The sequence below is a fragment of the Pezoporus wallicus genome, unplaced genomic scaffold (genome assembly GCF_028554395.1).
Source record: "Pezoporus wallicus isolate ANWC-B61680 ecotype Strahan unplaced genomic scaffold, APGP_CSIRO_Pwel_v1 contig_14703, whole genome shotgun sequence".
NCBI classification, from domain to species: Eukaryota; Metazoa; Chordata; class Aves; order Psittaciformes; family Psittacidae; genus Pezoporus; species Pezoporus wallicus.
Genome location: NW_026635616.1, coordinates 933,979 through 950,798, shown reverse-complemented (window position 1 = coordinate 950,798; position 16,820 = coordinate 933,979). Strand labels below are relative to the sequence as shown.

The 16,820-nt window shown below is 39.3% G+C and overlaps 1 protein-coding gene across 3 annotated transcripts in view; it reads left to right on the top strand.

Moving 5' to 3' along the window:
* Positions 1-16,820, top strand: part of CENPF (centromere protein F) — a 41,247-nt gene that overhangs the window by 804 nt on the left and 23,623 nt on the right. For 2 of the 3 annotated variants that reach the window (XM_057397037.1, XM_057397036.1), the window contains exons 2-9: positions 1,373-1,569; positions 3,791-3,906; positions 6,450-6,541; positions 8,726-8,993; positions 10,503-10,705; positions 13,775-13,900; positions 14,414-14,542; positions 16,068-16,190. In XM_057397037.1, the coding sequence (XP_057253020.1) occupies positions 1,373-1,569; positions 3,791-3,906; positions 6,450-6,541; positions 8,726-8,993; positions 10,503-10,705; positions 13,775-13,900; positions 14,414-14,542; positions 16,068-16,190 (1,254 nt within the window). Of the gene's footprint in view, positions 1-1,372; positions 1,570-3,785; positions 3,907-4,107; positions 4,236-6,449; positions 6,542-8,725; positions 8,994-10,502; positions 10,706-13,774; positions 13,901-14,413; positions 14,543-16,067; positions 16,191-16,820 lie in introns of those variants that run through there. The other variant, XM_057397038.1, reaches the window with a different exon arrangement.

Below are 16,820 nucleotides of genomic sequence, written 5' to 3'. Positions count from 1 at the left end.
TTCTCCAGGCTGACCACCCTCAACTTTCTCAGCCTATCTTCATACAGCACTTGCTTGAGCCCCCTTGTCATCCTGGTGGCCGCCTCTGGACTTGCTCCAGCAGCTTCATGTCCCCCTTATGCCGAGGGCACCAGAACTGTACACAGTGCTCCAAATGGGGTCTCACTAGAGCTGAGGGGCAGGACCACCTCCTTCGATCTGCTGGTCACACTTCTTTTGGTGCAGCTCAGTATATGGTTGGCTTTCTGGGCTCAGTTGTTTATGTTTACTTTGAGGCTTTGCTACATCTTTTTACGATTAGGAAAAGTCATTTGTGCCTGTTTAAAATCTTGATACTGACTAGGCCTGTTTTATATAAGAGCTGCATAGTTGACAGCCTCTTGCTGTTCTACCTTGCCTGTAGATCCCTTTCATCTTTTACTTAGTTTATGTAATTCTCAGTTGAGTGGTTTTGTTTGTTTGGCTTGGTTCTCTCCTTCCCCCTCCTCCCCCACCCCACCCCCCCCGACTGTTTTTGGGTTTTCAGTTTCCTTTTTTAGGGCTGTAGTTTTATGCTTCATCTGACTATACTGTCAGCCAGGAAACCAGAGACCCTTTTGGTCAGGGTCCTGCTGTGCTTCAGATCAGAGGTGACCCATTTAGTTTCATATTGTTTTGTAACGTTTGAATACAGCTCAAATGCAAATTACAGAGGCTGCCTTTTATTCCCTTTAGGCTGATAGAACTTTCTAGCAGAACTTAAGCCTTGTAGTTTTCTTAGAGTTTCTTCCTGTGAGTTTCTTCAACCATCCAGAGGAACTGCTGTGCTCCTGTAACACAAAGGGCTGTGCTCAAATAGGAGTGCTTTAAGACTTGTAAGCAGTAGTTAATACTTCTTTCAACCAGAAGAATAATGTTGTGCAAAGCTCTAGCTTGACTGTGCCTGTCCCTCAGAAGCTGTAGGGGAGGAGGATGTCTACTGCCAAGCTCTACTTCCAGTTTCAAAGCTGTGACTCTTGGTAATCATTGTGCGTTCTTTGTTTAGTCAAGGTATTCTGATTGCTGAAGTTGGTAGGCTGGAAAGAGCAGAGAGTTGGTCAGTGTGGATTAGCAATCTAGTGTGGATTATTAATATTTAAGGATTGATTAATTTTTCTATGAGCTTGTCTAGCCAATAAATAGCAATTGTTAATGTCACTGTGTTGAATTGCAGGAGATGTGGTTTTGTTCACACCCAAGAGTATTTAAATGACGTGTATAGTTGAGGTTTTGGTGCTGTTAGGATTTTGAAATGCTAGGAAAAAAAAAGCAGTTTGTAAACTTTGTGTTATTAAAATAATAGAAGTGTAGAGAATAGGTGAGATCTTTTTAAAATGGTCTATATTCCAACTAGGTTGAAAATGAAAAAAATGAAGCTGCATTACTAAAAAGAGAGAACCAGAGCTTGATGGAATTGTGTGATACTCTCGAGAAAGCAAAGCAGAAAATATCACATGATCTTCAAGCAAAAGAATCTCAAATTAACATTCAGTCAGGACAGCTGAATTCCAGCAAGAAAGACATAGAAAGGCTAGAACAAGAACTGAAAAGGTAAGGATTTGCTCTGTCTCTAACCCACGTATAACAGTTATTTTCTTGTGTTTTATTCATTTAGTGTATCCTTCATGGTATTCTAGTTTCTTCTTATAATTAATTCAGACTTTGTGACTGAAGTCACAAAACATGGACCTGTTTTTACATACACACATGCACATACAGGCTTCTACATAAATCTGTCTGCCACTTGAAGCAGTTAATACCTATAGTTCCTCCCTAATTTGGGGGAGTTCTGCAGTGTCATGTGAGAACTGTCTATGATCTTGAACAACAAAACAGCTAGCACAGCTGAGTCACTTGACAAAGGTAAACTGCAAAGGGCTTGGAGTTGCTCAGAAAGTGCATGGACAATTCATTCTGTAAGATCAAGTCTACCAATAAAATACTACTGGAAGGAGGCATAAACATCTATTGGGAGTGGAAGAGGAAGCTGCCAAAAGCAGTGACTGAGTCACTGAATCCAGTTGCTTTGGTGAAAAAGAGCTTAATTCAAAGACCTCAACTCTTAAACACTGTTATTACTGAGATAGCATGTGTGTGCTGTCTGTTGGGGATGGAATGCAAGTAATAAAAGAATCTTCTGTGATGCAGACACATCTAAAATCTTTCATCTGTGGGTGCTACGCAAATGGAACAGTTGCCCTTAGTGAAGTGAATGTTACGTTAAACTTGCTCTCCTACTAGAGGCACCCTCTGTTCTTGAATAAAAGTATTTCTGAAACTTTGTGTGCATCAGTCAAGCTGAGTATTCTGCCTGTGCAATAAACTGTTGTGCTGGTACAGTAATGCAAAAGTACTGTCACAGGGAGGGGTGTGAGAGCAGGTTTCTTAAGGGTTTGATTTAGTTGTTTTGGGAGTGTGTTTGTTTTAGTTTTATTGCTTGTTTGTGGGGGTATTTGCGGGGGGGACGTATTTTTTTTTGTGAGTTTTCTTTTTTTTTTTCTTTTTCTTTCCTTTTATTTTGTGGCCTGAAATATGTCTACTTCCTTTAAGTTTTGGTGGAATGCCTCATTCTATCTAAAGAGAAGCAAATAAAGAAGTGTGTTGATCTTTCTGGGGTTTTGTTTGATTGTTTTTTCTTTGTTTCCCTCTTCCTCCTCCCTTACCTCCCCCCTGTGCCCTTTTTGGGAAAACTAGAGATAGTTGAGGTATTTAGGTATTTGACTGCTGTGGTAAAATTCTAAATTTCAACATAACAATTTAACATGTAGAAGCACCAGCTTTCTGTGAGGAGCTGCTAAGGTCCATCAAAGAATCTAGTGAGATTCAGCAGGGCTTGATAGAACCACCTAAGCTTCTGTATCTCATGCCAAATGTTGGGCCAGGGAAGCTGCAGGCTAAGGATGTGTGTTCCATTAATCCATTCCCCAAATTAAGTCCAGTTTAGTTGAATTCTCTCCATTACATTACTTTGTGTATCTGTCCACTACATAAGATCATCAGTTACTACATGTAGCTTGAACTTGGCAATCGCGTTCAGGTATGTTTTATGCTGGTAACTGATCCTTTACTGTTGTATAGCAATTAGCAAGCCACAGGGAGGGGAGTTCTTTATGTTGCAAAAGGGAGGGGGAAATCAAAACCATTGTCTTATCAACCTGTGCATGCTGGGCAGGATGAAAGTTGCTGTATAAACTCCAAACTAGTTATCTGGTTTCACTTCACGGGCTTGTAACTCTTCATGCTCACAAGAGTCACAAGAATGGGTAGTCTGCTGTGTTGTTCTGGGCAGCAAAGTAAATAGTACATGAGAAAAATACATTGTCAGGTGGAGTGTGTTCCCTTCCCATGAAGTATGCATCGGTTTCTCAAAGTGTGCAGTATCAGAACATAGGATAAAAGTTGTATATTTCCTATCATAAAGATCCTTACTGAAGAGTAGGAGTTATATGTTATCAGTGTTTACAGTGATTTGGGTGTGTTTAGCTGGACCACAGCTTCATAAGTGAAACCTTAAGCAGTTCTGATTGTCAGCCACTCTGGGATTGGTTTTGGTTTTCAGCTTTGACTCCTATGTAATTGACTAAATATACTGAAACTGAACAAAGCATTCCTGTTTCTGCGTTACATTCACTGAAAATATTCAGTACTGTATCTTGACTTGATCTTTAAGTTATTATAATCATATAAATTGTGTGCTTCAGGCTTTTAAAAACAGATAATTAACCTTTTAGTTTTCGTGACTAATTTTTGTTGCTGTTTTTTTCCGAAACAGATACAAATGTGAGCTTGAGAGAAGTCAGCAAACATTGATTGCAGGAGACTTATCATTCAGTGGTGCTCCACAGAAAAGCTTTACTGCTTCTTTAACACCAGTTCAAAGTCATAATGGTAAATGACTTTTTCTTTGCCTAGCACAGATAGTTAACAGTTTTCTTGGAGGGTGGAGGAGTATTTCACACACTACATTTGTACTGAGTTGCCTAGTCCCTATTCTAAAGCTTATTATGAGAATGTCTAATTCATAGCACCATAAGTTTAAAAGTGATTAGTGCAGACTGAACACTTATTGCAAATATTACATCTTTTCAGGATTATGTTGATAGACATGGAATAGTAGGAAATCCTTCAACAGACTGCAGCAAGTTTTTGAATGCCTGTTCCTAGTGTCAGCTGTTCCCTTGATGTAGTGAAGAGCAAATCTTTCTTGGGTACCACAGGTACTTTAAAGTTCAGTCAACAGTCGTGTTATTTCTTTAGAAAATTTTATTTAGACTGCTTTTGTGCATGATGATCTGCACAATTTATGCACTGTTTCAAACCATCATTTCTGTCTTCAAATTAGTGACATCAGAGTTAAAATATTTGAATGAACTGGAAAAGTAAAGGGAAGGTTCCTTAACTGGAAAACTGTTCTGTAGCTGGACACCCTTATGCTGTATCTGCTGAAAAACTTGACAGCTTCAATATTATGCATGCTGTTTACCTCTTATCTTTGATGTGAACAAATGTTTTGTGAGTTTGGCATCTCACTTTTACTCAGGTGGGAAATCCAAGATACTTTCTTGTACTCTTGTTCCTTTTAACTTCTACTAGGGGTACAGTAGTGGCAGGGTCAGGCATTCCACTAAACGTGACACTTCTGAAATGGGGATTAGATAAAAAATTATTTAAATAACTATTTAAAATTGTATTGCTGGAGAGGTTTTTTTTTCATTTGAAAGTTGGAGTTTTACATTCCTGAAAATCCCAGACTATCTGAAGGTCAAAGCGACCCATAAGGTTGCTCCTTACAGGGCTACCTAAAACTAAGTCATATGACTTGAGCATTGTCCTCCTTGAATAATGACAGGATTGGTGCCATGACCACTTCCCTGGGGTGCCTGTTCCAGTGTCAAGACCACCTTCTCAGTGAAGAACACTTTCCTGATGTCCAGTCTGAACTTTTCCTGATGCAGGTTCATTCTGTTTCCTTTGTGTCCTGTCACTGGTCACCAGAGAGAGGAAATCGGCACCTCTCTTCCACTGCCACTCCCCTCAGCCCATCCCTGTGAGGAAGTTGTAGCCTGTGATAAGATCAGCCCTGGCCTTTTCTTTCCCAAGGTGAATGAACCAAGTGACCTCAGCTGTTCCTCAAAACTCTTGCTCTCAAAGGCCTTTCACCAATTTTGTTGCCCTTCTCTGGAAACAGCCTGATAGTTTGATGTTCTTTTACTGAGACACTCAAAACTGCACATAGTACTTGAGGTGGGACCTCGCTAATGCAGGGTAGGATGAGGTTGTTGCACTCCCTCAACTGTTTCATAGAATGCTACAAAGCATTCTAGTTCTATGATATTCCTGGGAGTTGTAGACTGATACATAAGTACAAAGAAAAGGAAGCAGGCCTTTTGTTTTGGACTAATATGCTCCTCTTACAATTCCAGTGGAAGAATCCTAAGTAAATTCATTGTCCAATTCCTGTTGCATTTGAAAGCAACTTGAAGAAAAGATCCAGCCTTATTTCCTGATCATTTCTTGGTCATATTAATGTTCTTGGGCTGCTAGTAGGAAATCTTAAAGTAAAAATTAAAATCTATATGTGTGTATATATATAATGCAACACATCTATGTTATATATATACATTATGTATATATACTATATGCACCTGGGTCGGAGCAACCCCAGGTATCAATCCAGGCTGGGGGATGAAGGGAGTGAGAGTACCCCAAAGGAGAAGGACTTGGGAGTGCTAGTGGATGAAAGATCAGACTTGGCTTGGCAATGTGTGCTTGCAGCCCAGAAGGCCACTCATATCTTGGGCTGCACGCAGAGGAGTGTGGCCAGCAGGTCAAGGGAGGTGATTCTGCCCCTCTACTCTCGTGAGAACCCACCTGCAGTCCTGCATCCTGCTCTGGAGTCCTCAGTACAGGAAGGACATGGACCTGTTGGAGAGGGTACAGAGCAGGGCTAGAGTGCCTGTCCTGTGAGGAATGGCTGAGAGTTTGGGTTGTTCAGCCTGGAGAAGAGAAAACTCGGGGAAGACCTTATTGTGGCCTTTCAGTTCTTAGAAGGACCTTATAAGGAAAGATGGGAAGAGACTTTTTATCAGGGACTGTTGTGATAGGATGAGGGGTGATGAGTTTAAACTAAAAGGGGGGATTTGGGCTGGACATGAGGAAAAAATTCTTCACAATGAGGTTGGTAAAACAGGTTACCCAGAGAGGTGGTGGATGCATCATCCCTGGAGACATTCAAGGTCAGGCTGCATGTGGTTCTGGGCAACCTGATCTAGTTGAAGATGCCCCTGCTCAATGCAGGGGAGTTGGACTCGTGACCTTTGAAGGTCCCTTTCAGCACAAACTATTCTACAATCATTCCTGTAACAGCAATTAGAAATTATTACCTATGTAATAAGTTAGATTATGAAGAAGTATTCATTGTGTCTTTGTAGATACAGAGTTTGAAGAACTGGAAGAAAAATACAAGAAAGAAGTACAAGAAAGGAAAAAGCTAGAATTAGAACTGAGAACCATCCAGGTAAAAGTAAGTATCTCTTGAAAATGGTATGTGTGATATCTAAGAAAGTAACTATTGAGTGAACTTGGAACATGGAGTGGAAAACTAGTGAAATGTATTCTACATCACTTAAAATATGATTTTAGAGAGAATTACGCTGTGTGTACTGCCATTCAGGTGTATTCTTGGAGAATCCAGAAAAGCCAACATAACTGAATGGCGAAGGAAAGAAAGACATTAAAAATGAGAACGCATTCTTCAAGAAGTGGAGATCTTGTGCAAGCACAGGCAAGAGAAAATAATGTCAGTTTTGCCAAGCTAAATATAATAATAAAATAGCTTTGGAAAGATAATGAGAAATAACTCGCTTCGCAAATAAGAACTAGTAAAGTTTTCCAAACACATACAGTGGGAACTGTATGAGGGAATCTCGGAGGCCTTTAGATGACTAAGATGTGAAATCCCTCAAAGGCAAAAGAAGCCACTGTAGAAAAGCTGTAATAACTTCTTTGGTATTCACTATTTAAAGGCTCAAAAAGTTTCCTTTATTAGAGTCTTTCCTTTACTGGGGCTGAATGTGTGGCTCAGCTTCAAATTGAAAAGTCAGAAGTACTCTTAAAATGAATTGATAAAATAAATAGTAATTAAAAATCACCAAATACATGTAATACCCATAAATTGATAAGGCACTGCAGTGTGGGACTGCTGAATCTTAGTGATGTTCTTATTTCGTTCTTCTCTTGACACTGGAAGGGGACAAGGATGATGCCATCTAAAAAAGGCTTATAGTGCTGATTCCTGGCAATGTAGTAATGAAGTAATGCATCTGGAAAACATAACATGAAAGATGCATACCTGGTGCACCCAGGCTCCATGATTCCAGGAAGCAATTCAGCAATTCTTGTTCTCTGAAAACTTGAGTGTTTTCTTCAGCAATGATGAAAAAGAATGTTTTAGGAAAAAACTTAAGAAGTAATGAGAAAATACTCTTTGCCCATATACAGCCAAATGGCTCTCGCATCTTGAGTATTGCAAATTCTGTTCACTCGTTTCCAAACAGATACGGTGGAAGTGGGTGGTACAAAGATGAAGTGAGGATCAAGAGATGAAACAGGGAATTGGTCATTTTCTTACTTTCCATAAGGCATAATTACAGAACCAGCTCTGCAGGCTCAGAACAAACACTGGTTTATTCCACTGTACTGTGTTAAATGGCAGACCTCTTTGTCAGGGTATTGTAAAATTGAAACAGATCCAAAAGAGAAAGAACATGTCAAGTATTTCAGTAAAAACTGATTCATTACCTGGATTCAAACTTTTGCCTCAAACTCTGTAAATTTAAATGGTATATAAGGGGAATGATGGCTTTATGCATGGTTAGGGTTTTATGCTCTTTATCTATAGACAAATTACAGGATTGGATACTGGATTCTGGACTATATAGATTCCTGGTCTTAGCACAGCTATTCCTACATAACATAATCTCTGGTTGGATTGAGAAGTCACACTGGGTATTACCTAGGTTAGGGGTTTAGTTTAATAAAAGAATAATTGAAATATTCAAATTAGAAGCATTTGAAAACCAAGCTAAAAAATACAGTGGGGATTTTACTGTTTGAGGTGGGGGTTTTTGTTTTGGCTTGGGTTTTTTTGAGTTTGGATGATCTTTTTTTCCACTTAAGGAGAAAAAAACATCTACTATTTTAGCTGTGTTTAATTTTTCTGTAGGAAGAGGCTGAAAGCTTCTACCTGAGGTATTTTATTATTGCAGGTTTGGGGTATTAGGTGTGTAAAAGTCTAATTCTTGTCTGAGTTTACCTGTGTTTGTCTGGAAGAACTACATGTGGGTCAGATATCAGATATGGTAGTCTAGACTTCTATATACAGGCTTACTTGTGTCAACATTTGCCTGCAGAAATGGAGGCTTGAATTTTGAAAAACATAGAGGGTAAATGATGGGATCTTTCTTGAAAAAGGCAAAAAATTGGTTATGTTACTTATGAACAGATCAGACTAGTTTTTTTGGAGATCCTGGTTTGGGTTACTGTATCCAGTATACTGGATACTTGGGCTAAAGTTATTTATTTTAAATAGTATAAAAGTAATGTGAAATGACCAGGAACCTATTATTTACATATCAATAATTATTTTGTTATATGCTGGATATGGAGCTGTGTAAAGGTAGATCCTTTTGTTTTTTCTTGGACGCAGAAAATAAATCAGCCTCATCCTCAAAGCTCTTTGAGTCACAGGGAGATTGCTCGGCATCAGGCTTCCTCATCTGTGTTTTCATGGCAACAAGAGAAGACCCCATCTAGAAATCAAGCAACACCTGCAAAGGGAAGTTCTGCAGCATCTTCTTTTCCACGGGAAAAAGAAACAAATCCTAGTGTAATATCAGAGAAGAACGAGCTCAACAGCAGCTTTGCTGATGATTGTAATTCTTCACTCGTGATCCAGCTAAGAGCACAGAACCAAGGTACCTGAAGTATTTGTTTAAAACCCACAGACAGTCTGCTATATGGTTTCATGAAATCTGGCGTGCAGATAGGAAAAGAGGCATTGGAATTAGTGCTTTAGCAAGGAAAAGATACCTGGGTTTGCCTTTGGCAGCTAGCCTAGTTGGCCACAAGTGTGTGTATCTTCAGTGATCAGCCAGTACACAGAAATTATCAACAAACTGTGATATCTTTTACATAAGGGGTCTGAGAGTTAGAAGGGAGGAGTTTGTATTTTTGGGGGTGGGTAGTCGACATCATATATAAAAGGAAAAGAGCCTTCTCCAATAATTCCATTGCTCATGGAACAATTCTGTTGAAACAGTTGATAAACCCCTTCAGGATTTCATTACATTTCACTGTTAAATTCCATTCTATCGCTTCCTTCATTTTGTATGGCTTGAGGTTTGCAGCTAAGCAATACCTGTGTTAAAAATTCATTGATTGAACATGCTAAATGCATAGCTCAGTTGGTCCATAATGGATATAACTGGAAGCACAGAAGGAAGTAGGATGCAGAAAGTACAATAAAGAATCAAGATATGATCCTGTATTGTGCATATTGACATGAAGAAATAGTTATTCCTAAGATCTTATAGTCGGAAGAGAGCAAACAGTTGGTTCGCTGTGGATTTGGTGAGCATTTACTTAAGCTTACTACCTGGACCAGCTTTTCCACTGTTTCTTGTAGGACTGTTTTACAAGTTCCCATGCTGTCCAAAATGTTTATCCAAATACCTGCATGTGAAACTTCAATCAGGTGGCATTTTCAACTTGGAAGCAAGACTTTTTTACTTTTTAACAAAAGAATTACCAGATAATATTACCAGATAATAGTAATTCTGGATAATGTTCCCTGTAGGTGCCTATGTTTTCTACTATAAAATTACATTGTATTTTGGAAGGTAAACTCTTACTGATGTATATTGTGACAAGATCACTTGGTTTCACTTTATATGGATTCTGCTTTGGGACAGGAAAAAGATTGAAAGGTAAAATACTGTACTTACAGATATGCTTAGTAGCTGAAAAGCCTCTTGGAAGGAGAAGACCCAAACAAATAACTCTAGTGGATATCTTTCCTTTTAAAAAGCAAAAAAATTAAAGCAGCTTTGATAAGTGACATATTTCTGTGTGTTTAGAAACAACAAAGACAAACCAGCATAGGAATGAATTGACTTTGCCTCTGCAGCATTTGTGCCTGATGTCACGTTTTGCTGTGTTCAAATATATCACAAAGTGGAAATTGTTTAAAGTCAACTATCTTTCAGTCTCGATAGGTTTAATCACTGATATAGTAGTACAAGAGAGTTTTGTTTTAGCTTGCTGAACATTTTACAAGGTGTCTGTCTGTGTCAGGGACTTGAGTTGTTATCAAACATACTGCATATTTTATAATGTGTGGACACTTGGAAATTTGAGTACCAGGATGGGAGGTGTAGCTTTCAAAGCAGCAAGTACCCTTAATCCTTACTGTTTCTAAATTTCAGAGCTAAATTCCACTGTTAAGGACCTAGAACAACAACTGCAAGCTCAAGAAAAAATGAGGAAATCCCATATGAATAAACATCAAGAAACTGAACTGCAGCTGGTAAGAATGAAGCTGGAATTAACAGAGAAGGATAAGGCTCTGAACAAAACCAGAGATAAACTGACTCAAACGAGAACACAACTTGATCAAGCTACCACACAGGTAAAAAGTTTCATCACACATCTTTGGACTGTCCTTACAATTCATTCCCAGTGTTAATGTGTGTCAATTTGCAGCCATTTTAGTGAGAATCAAGATTCTCAGGTGAGTTTCATGAGTATTTGCTGAGGACCAAGTTTTGAGTTTCTGTTGGTTTGATATATGTTACCTGTAACAATGGAAATACTCATAAAGTGGTCGCCCATTTTCTGGAAGGTTCTTATACCACCTGAAGAGTAATTTTTCATCCTCAGGCAAGATTCATTGGAATTCTGAAAAACAGAGAATGGAATTCTGTTGCGTAGAGCAACAATGACATCTGGTGGCAATTTCTGACCTTAAATAGACTCTGTCATGCAACTTTGCCTGAAAATCGGTATGCTGCTTATACTACTGGATGTTGTGGGGTATGGGGGCATAGCTTTGGATTGTAAACTGCATGTGTAAAATAAAAACTAGGTAAAATACCATGCAAGGTTCAGAATATGTAGTTTCAAAGTGAGATTTCGTGGGTTTTAATCCTGAGGAGCTTGGATTCATAGTATAAAACCAATAGCGTAGTTCAACTGGCTTAGTCAAGTATTTACAGAGTGTATTTAAGTACATACATAAAAAATATGAAGTGGTTCAGGTTTTTGCTCATACTCATATGAAGTGAATGCCAGTGTTTAAAGTAATTTATTTCAAACTGTAGAAGGTAAAAAGTAAGAAGTTACCTTTTTTCTTGATTGCATCACTTTCCTGAAGTCCTTTGTCACAGCATTTGAACACGCTTGTAAGTAGCGCAGAGATTCATAATTCCTGAATCTTCCTATTTCCATCTATATTTGTATTTATTTATAGTACTTTGATTCATCTACAGGATAGGAAAAAAGATGCTTCTATGTGTATCTTCTCGGGGTGTAATAATTGTTATCCATCTTTGTCAGCAAGTTTCTACATGGTACCTAAGTTTATTGTGAAACTCTTTCCCACAACTCCTGTGTTGGTCCTTAAAGTAAATTTTTACATATTGATGGTTTGCCTTTTGAGATGCAGGAGCATTCAGCTGTTGCTAGCTCTGTGAGGAGCCGGGTTAGGGAAAGTCTTCGCAGTGAATGTGGTAAAATCATATTCTTAACACAGTCCATTGACTACATAAAGGCACTGTCATTGCAGTGAGTTTGTGGGAAGGCAGCTAACCCAACCTAACAGCTCAGTTCCTCTGAAAAAGTCTTTCAAGTTATTTGATTCCCCAAATAACCCAATTCAACTTCCAAAATGATTATCACAGAATCATAGAATGGTTTGGGTTTGAAAGGACCTTAAGACCATCCAGTTCCAACCCCCTGCCATGGGCAGGGACACCTTCCACTAGACCAAAAGGCTCTGTCCACCCTGGCCTTGCACAGTGCCAGGGATGGAGCATTTACCACTTCTCTGGGCAACCTATGTCAGGGCCTCACCACCCTCAGAGTAAAGAACTTCTTCCTTAGATCTAACCTGATCTTACCCTGTTTATGTTTAAATCCATCACCTCTTGTCCTATTGCTACAGTTCCTGACGAAAAGTCCCTTTAAAAGCATCCTTATAACCCCCTTCAGATACTCTGAGGTCTCCAAGCGGCTTCTCTTCTCCAGGCTGAATAACCCCAACTGTCTCAGCCTGCCTTTGTAAAGGGAGGTGCTCCAGTGGCTGATCATCCTCAAATTAGGCTATTATGTATTTAATTTTGCCTTGTTAATTACCTACAGGTTTAAGAGAGCTCAGTTGTTTTACTGAGGAATCAAAGGGGCGTTAAATCCAGTGCAAGGGGCAAGGTGATATAGGTAGGATCATGCCTGGGGAAAGACAAGGAGGAGTAGGACTGACTGGCCCCACGTGAACTGAGGTGCAGCTCATCCTTGAGGTGCAGTGCAGCATCTTGTCTCAGAAGGTTTCTTTGCCATCTGAAGGTTATTCTTTTCTGTGCTTTTTTTCTCCCACTGAAATGATCTCTGCCCACAAATGGGCTTTGGACGTAGAACTGCATTGAGATTCTAGACTTCAGTTTTCTGCCTCATAGCCTGAATTTACTTCTTGCATTCCCCTTGTACACTTCTCTGTCACTGGTACTATTCGGAGACCTTGAGGACAGCACCTCTGTTATCAAGTGTTTTCACATCTTGTAAGGTCTGCAGCCTTTCTGCACACACATGTGATTTCACATGAGCGCACAGTCCCTGCGGTCTGTGCCTAATAACCAGACACCCCAATACTACTACCTGCTGCTTCTTTACTTACAGCACAGATGGACTGTTGTTTCACTAACTCATTGAACAGCCCTTGTTACTGGAAAACAGCACTGTTCACCCTTTGCCATTTTCCTTACCCCCAGGAAAAACTAATTGTACCTGCTTTGTATTAAGAGATTATTTTGGGGATAAAAATGCTTTTTTTTCTGTTCATGGAGTTAGGTGAACATTGTTTCACTCTCATAATGTAAGATAAACCTAATAAACTGAACTAGATACCAAGCTGACATACACGGAGAACATCTTCTAACACAGAGGTTAACCTGGAATATTGACTGCTATTTTTTTTTAATTAAAGTTTAAATCAATGTGCTGAATCACTCAAATTCAGTGGAATATGCAATTAGTTTCAGTCTAAACATGTAGTTGTTTAGCAGTTAATTGTCATTCTTTAGTTCGTAACATCCCGAGGTGCTGAAAGTATAACCTGTTTCTCTTGTTAGGTACAGTACATTTCTGTAGATTGTCAAAGACTGATTTTCTGTGTTGCATGTTTCTAGGTATTTTTAAGTTGTGTGTGTATACATATACATATGTATATACTTGTATATATAATATATAAATAAGTATATATATTCTTTCTATATATACACATTCTCACTAACAAAAGCAAGTGCAAGTTTAGTACTTTGGACTGCTAAGAACTTACATGGAACCAGCTAAAATTACACTGTAGGTTATATGAATGCTAGAACAATTGTAGTAGGAGAAACCACTCTTTTTATATGAGTGCCTTGAAACTGAAATAAAAGGTCACTTGTATTTTTAACACTCGTGATTCGTAATTAAATTATTCTAGGTCCAAATGATGGAGCAAAAGGTGAAAAGATTGTCAGAAGAACTGAATTGCCAAAGACAGAATGCTGAGAGTGCTCGTCAGTCTTTGGAACAGAAAATAAAGGCAAAGGAAAAGGAATATCAACAGGTAAGTCAAGAAGGATGCTTTAATTCTGCCTTCCTGAGGACATGAAATCGCACGGCTTGTTTTGTGTATCTGCTATTCAGTTAATTGCATTCACAATTCATAGAGAGATTGCAAAGGTAACTGGCAAACTGAAAACAAACATCCCAATAGAGGAGAGAAGCTGCTGGAGAGGTGTGGAATTATGGTACTACTACATAGACAACATGGGCAAGAGACCCAACTGAGATACAAATCCATGAAAAGCTAGGCTTCGTTGTCCACAGAATTATGTATATTTGAGTTCCAACTTAATAACTGACTCGGTTATTTCTGTGGAGTCTGAGTTAACTTTTTCATGCATCTCACTCTCGAGTGAAAAAGTGTTTTCACGAAGTCTGTTAGTCTAGATGCTAACCCAGCATCTCAAAGAGATACTGAGCCTGTTCCAAATCAGTTGTTATTGCTCCAGTAACCAAAACACAGACTTATTGAAGTTATATGTTTATTTCTTTCCTACTATACCACTGTTTCTAGGAACTCTCTTGTCAGCAACGCTCCTTACAAACACTGGATCAGCAGTGCAACCAGATAATAAACAAACTGCATCAAGAGCTGCAGCAAGCCAAAAATGACTTCAATGCTCTACAGGCAGAATTTGACAAAGTAGGTGATTGTATATTAAATCTTCTACTAGACCTGGAATTTACTTGTCTCAGCAGTACTGCCTTAATTTAATCTTACATAAAGCAAAAAATAATTGATAGTAGTGTTTTGCACAGTATTAGCTGGTTTGTGTTTACCATTGCTCACTAAAATACTATGTATCTAAATGCGAATGACAGGCTTTTAAAGGTTTGAGGGTAGTCTGCTTCCCACAGGGAAGATGTGAATGCAAAACAGTGCACCTGAAATAAATCAGTTGGAGAAAGGAGCAGCTAAGTGTGGTCACAAGAGACTCCTTAAGTAGTGAACTTGTTGAAATGCGGCTTGATGATAGAGCTAAACAGGTAGTTGCCGTTTCAAACACAGACTGGCTGTGCACTCCTGGTGGTACTTGCTTGGCAGCAGCCCCTCATGTGGCCCTGTGGAGAGCTGACACAGGAGCTAAATGAGCAAAGGAAACACATAAATTAGAGTATGTGTACACAGGCACAAGTGGTTGCTGTGAGTTTCACTCCCTGAACTGGTTCTCATCAAAATCAGATGAGCATCATGGCTTCTGTAAGGATGAGCATCAATACAGAGGAGGATTCCACAGCTATCGCAGTCACTAGCTATTAGAACACATCAGTTGTCACAAACCCACCATTTCAAGGAAGTCGGAAAGCCACACACAAGCCTGAAGAGTGGGTGCCCAGAAAAGAGAAATGTTTAAAAGCCTCAGAAAACTCTTGAGCAGCTGTAATGCAGCAGAGCTACCTGAATTTCTAAGAAGGGCCACATGTTTTTGAAAACTATCTTGAGATGCCCCATTAGCAGGCAAGCTGAGCTGAACCAGCAATTCCAAAGCTGACGCCAGCTTTCCTGTAGGCTTCTTTTAGTTTAGAAATATAGCCAAGGGAATCCACCAACAAATGTTTTCAGTGCTTATTTGCACATTCTTTTGTATATGCTTACTGGAGAAACTGATTTCATAGAGACAAAAATAAGTGACTTTCAATTCTTTCTCCAAGAAAGCAAATTTATTACCTGATGACCTCAGAATAGATCTCACTCTTTTGATCTGATAATGGCATTTATTTCCTTTTTAATCTGGAACATTATCAGACTATTTTGAAAGAGAGAAAACCAGTTTGTATAAAATCTGTGTCAATGGAATAGTAAGTGCAGTTATGATCCTAACTTTCTGCTTCTCATAGCTTAATAAAAAGGCTATTCCATTTCCAATCTCATCTGTTCCATACAACTACTGTTGTGGTGATGTAGGTGCAAGTTAGATGTATTTTTCCAATTTCAGAGTCTAGAAATCTGTATTTCAGAGACATCTCATCTTTCTGGTCAGAGGCAAAGGAGTGGAAAGGCAATAAGCAGCTATTTTCTAAACCGCAGTCAAACACCCTAAGGTTCATGGTGGGATGAAATAATGTAGTTTTATTTTGTAATAGAATGTTGGAGTTCAAGAAGGTGAGTTTACGAAAAGTTTTATTTCTGCTTCTGAACACAATGTTGATTTTCAACATTCTTGCAGGTAACGGCAGTAAAACAACACTTGGAATTTAACACTAGTGATCTCACCCAGAAGCTGTGCAGAGCAGAGCAGGCTTTGTTAGCAGCCCAGACTAAGGAAACTGATTTGACAAGAAGCTTTGAGGTAAGCAATGCAGAGGAGCAGTTGACAGTATTAATACCATAAATCATAGAGTCATGGAATGGTTTGGGTTGGAAAGGACCTTAAGATCATCCAGTTCCAACCCTCCTGCCATGGGAAGGGGCACTGTGCACTAGATCATGTTGCCCAAGGCTCTGTCCAGCCTGGCCTTGCACAGTGCCAGGGATGGAGCAATTAACACTTCCTTGGGCAACCTGTCCCATGGCCTCAACACTCTTGCAGTAAAGAACTTCTTCCTTATGTCTAAGCTTAACTTCCCCTGTTTCAGTTTAAATCCATCACCCCTTGTCCTATCACTACAGTCCCTGATGAAGAGTCCCTCTCCAGCATCCTTGTAGTCTCCCTTCAGATATTGGAAGCTGCTCTGAGGTCTCCACGCAGCTTCTCCTCTTCAGGCTGTCTTCCTAAGGGAGGTGCTCCAGTCCCCTGATCATCTTCATGGCCTCCTCTGGACTGGTTCCAATTTGTAAGCACTAATACTGTCAAGCATTTACTCAAGTAGTGCTTTTTCCATAAGGAATCTTTAAAAACTTTTTGTGGAGTATCTTAATAATATATCTTAGTTGTAACACAAAAAAAGGAGGTCTTCACTTGTGTCATGTAGATTAATGC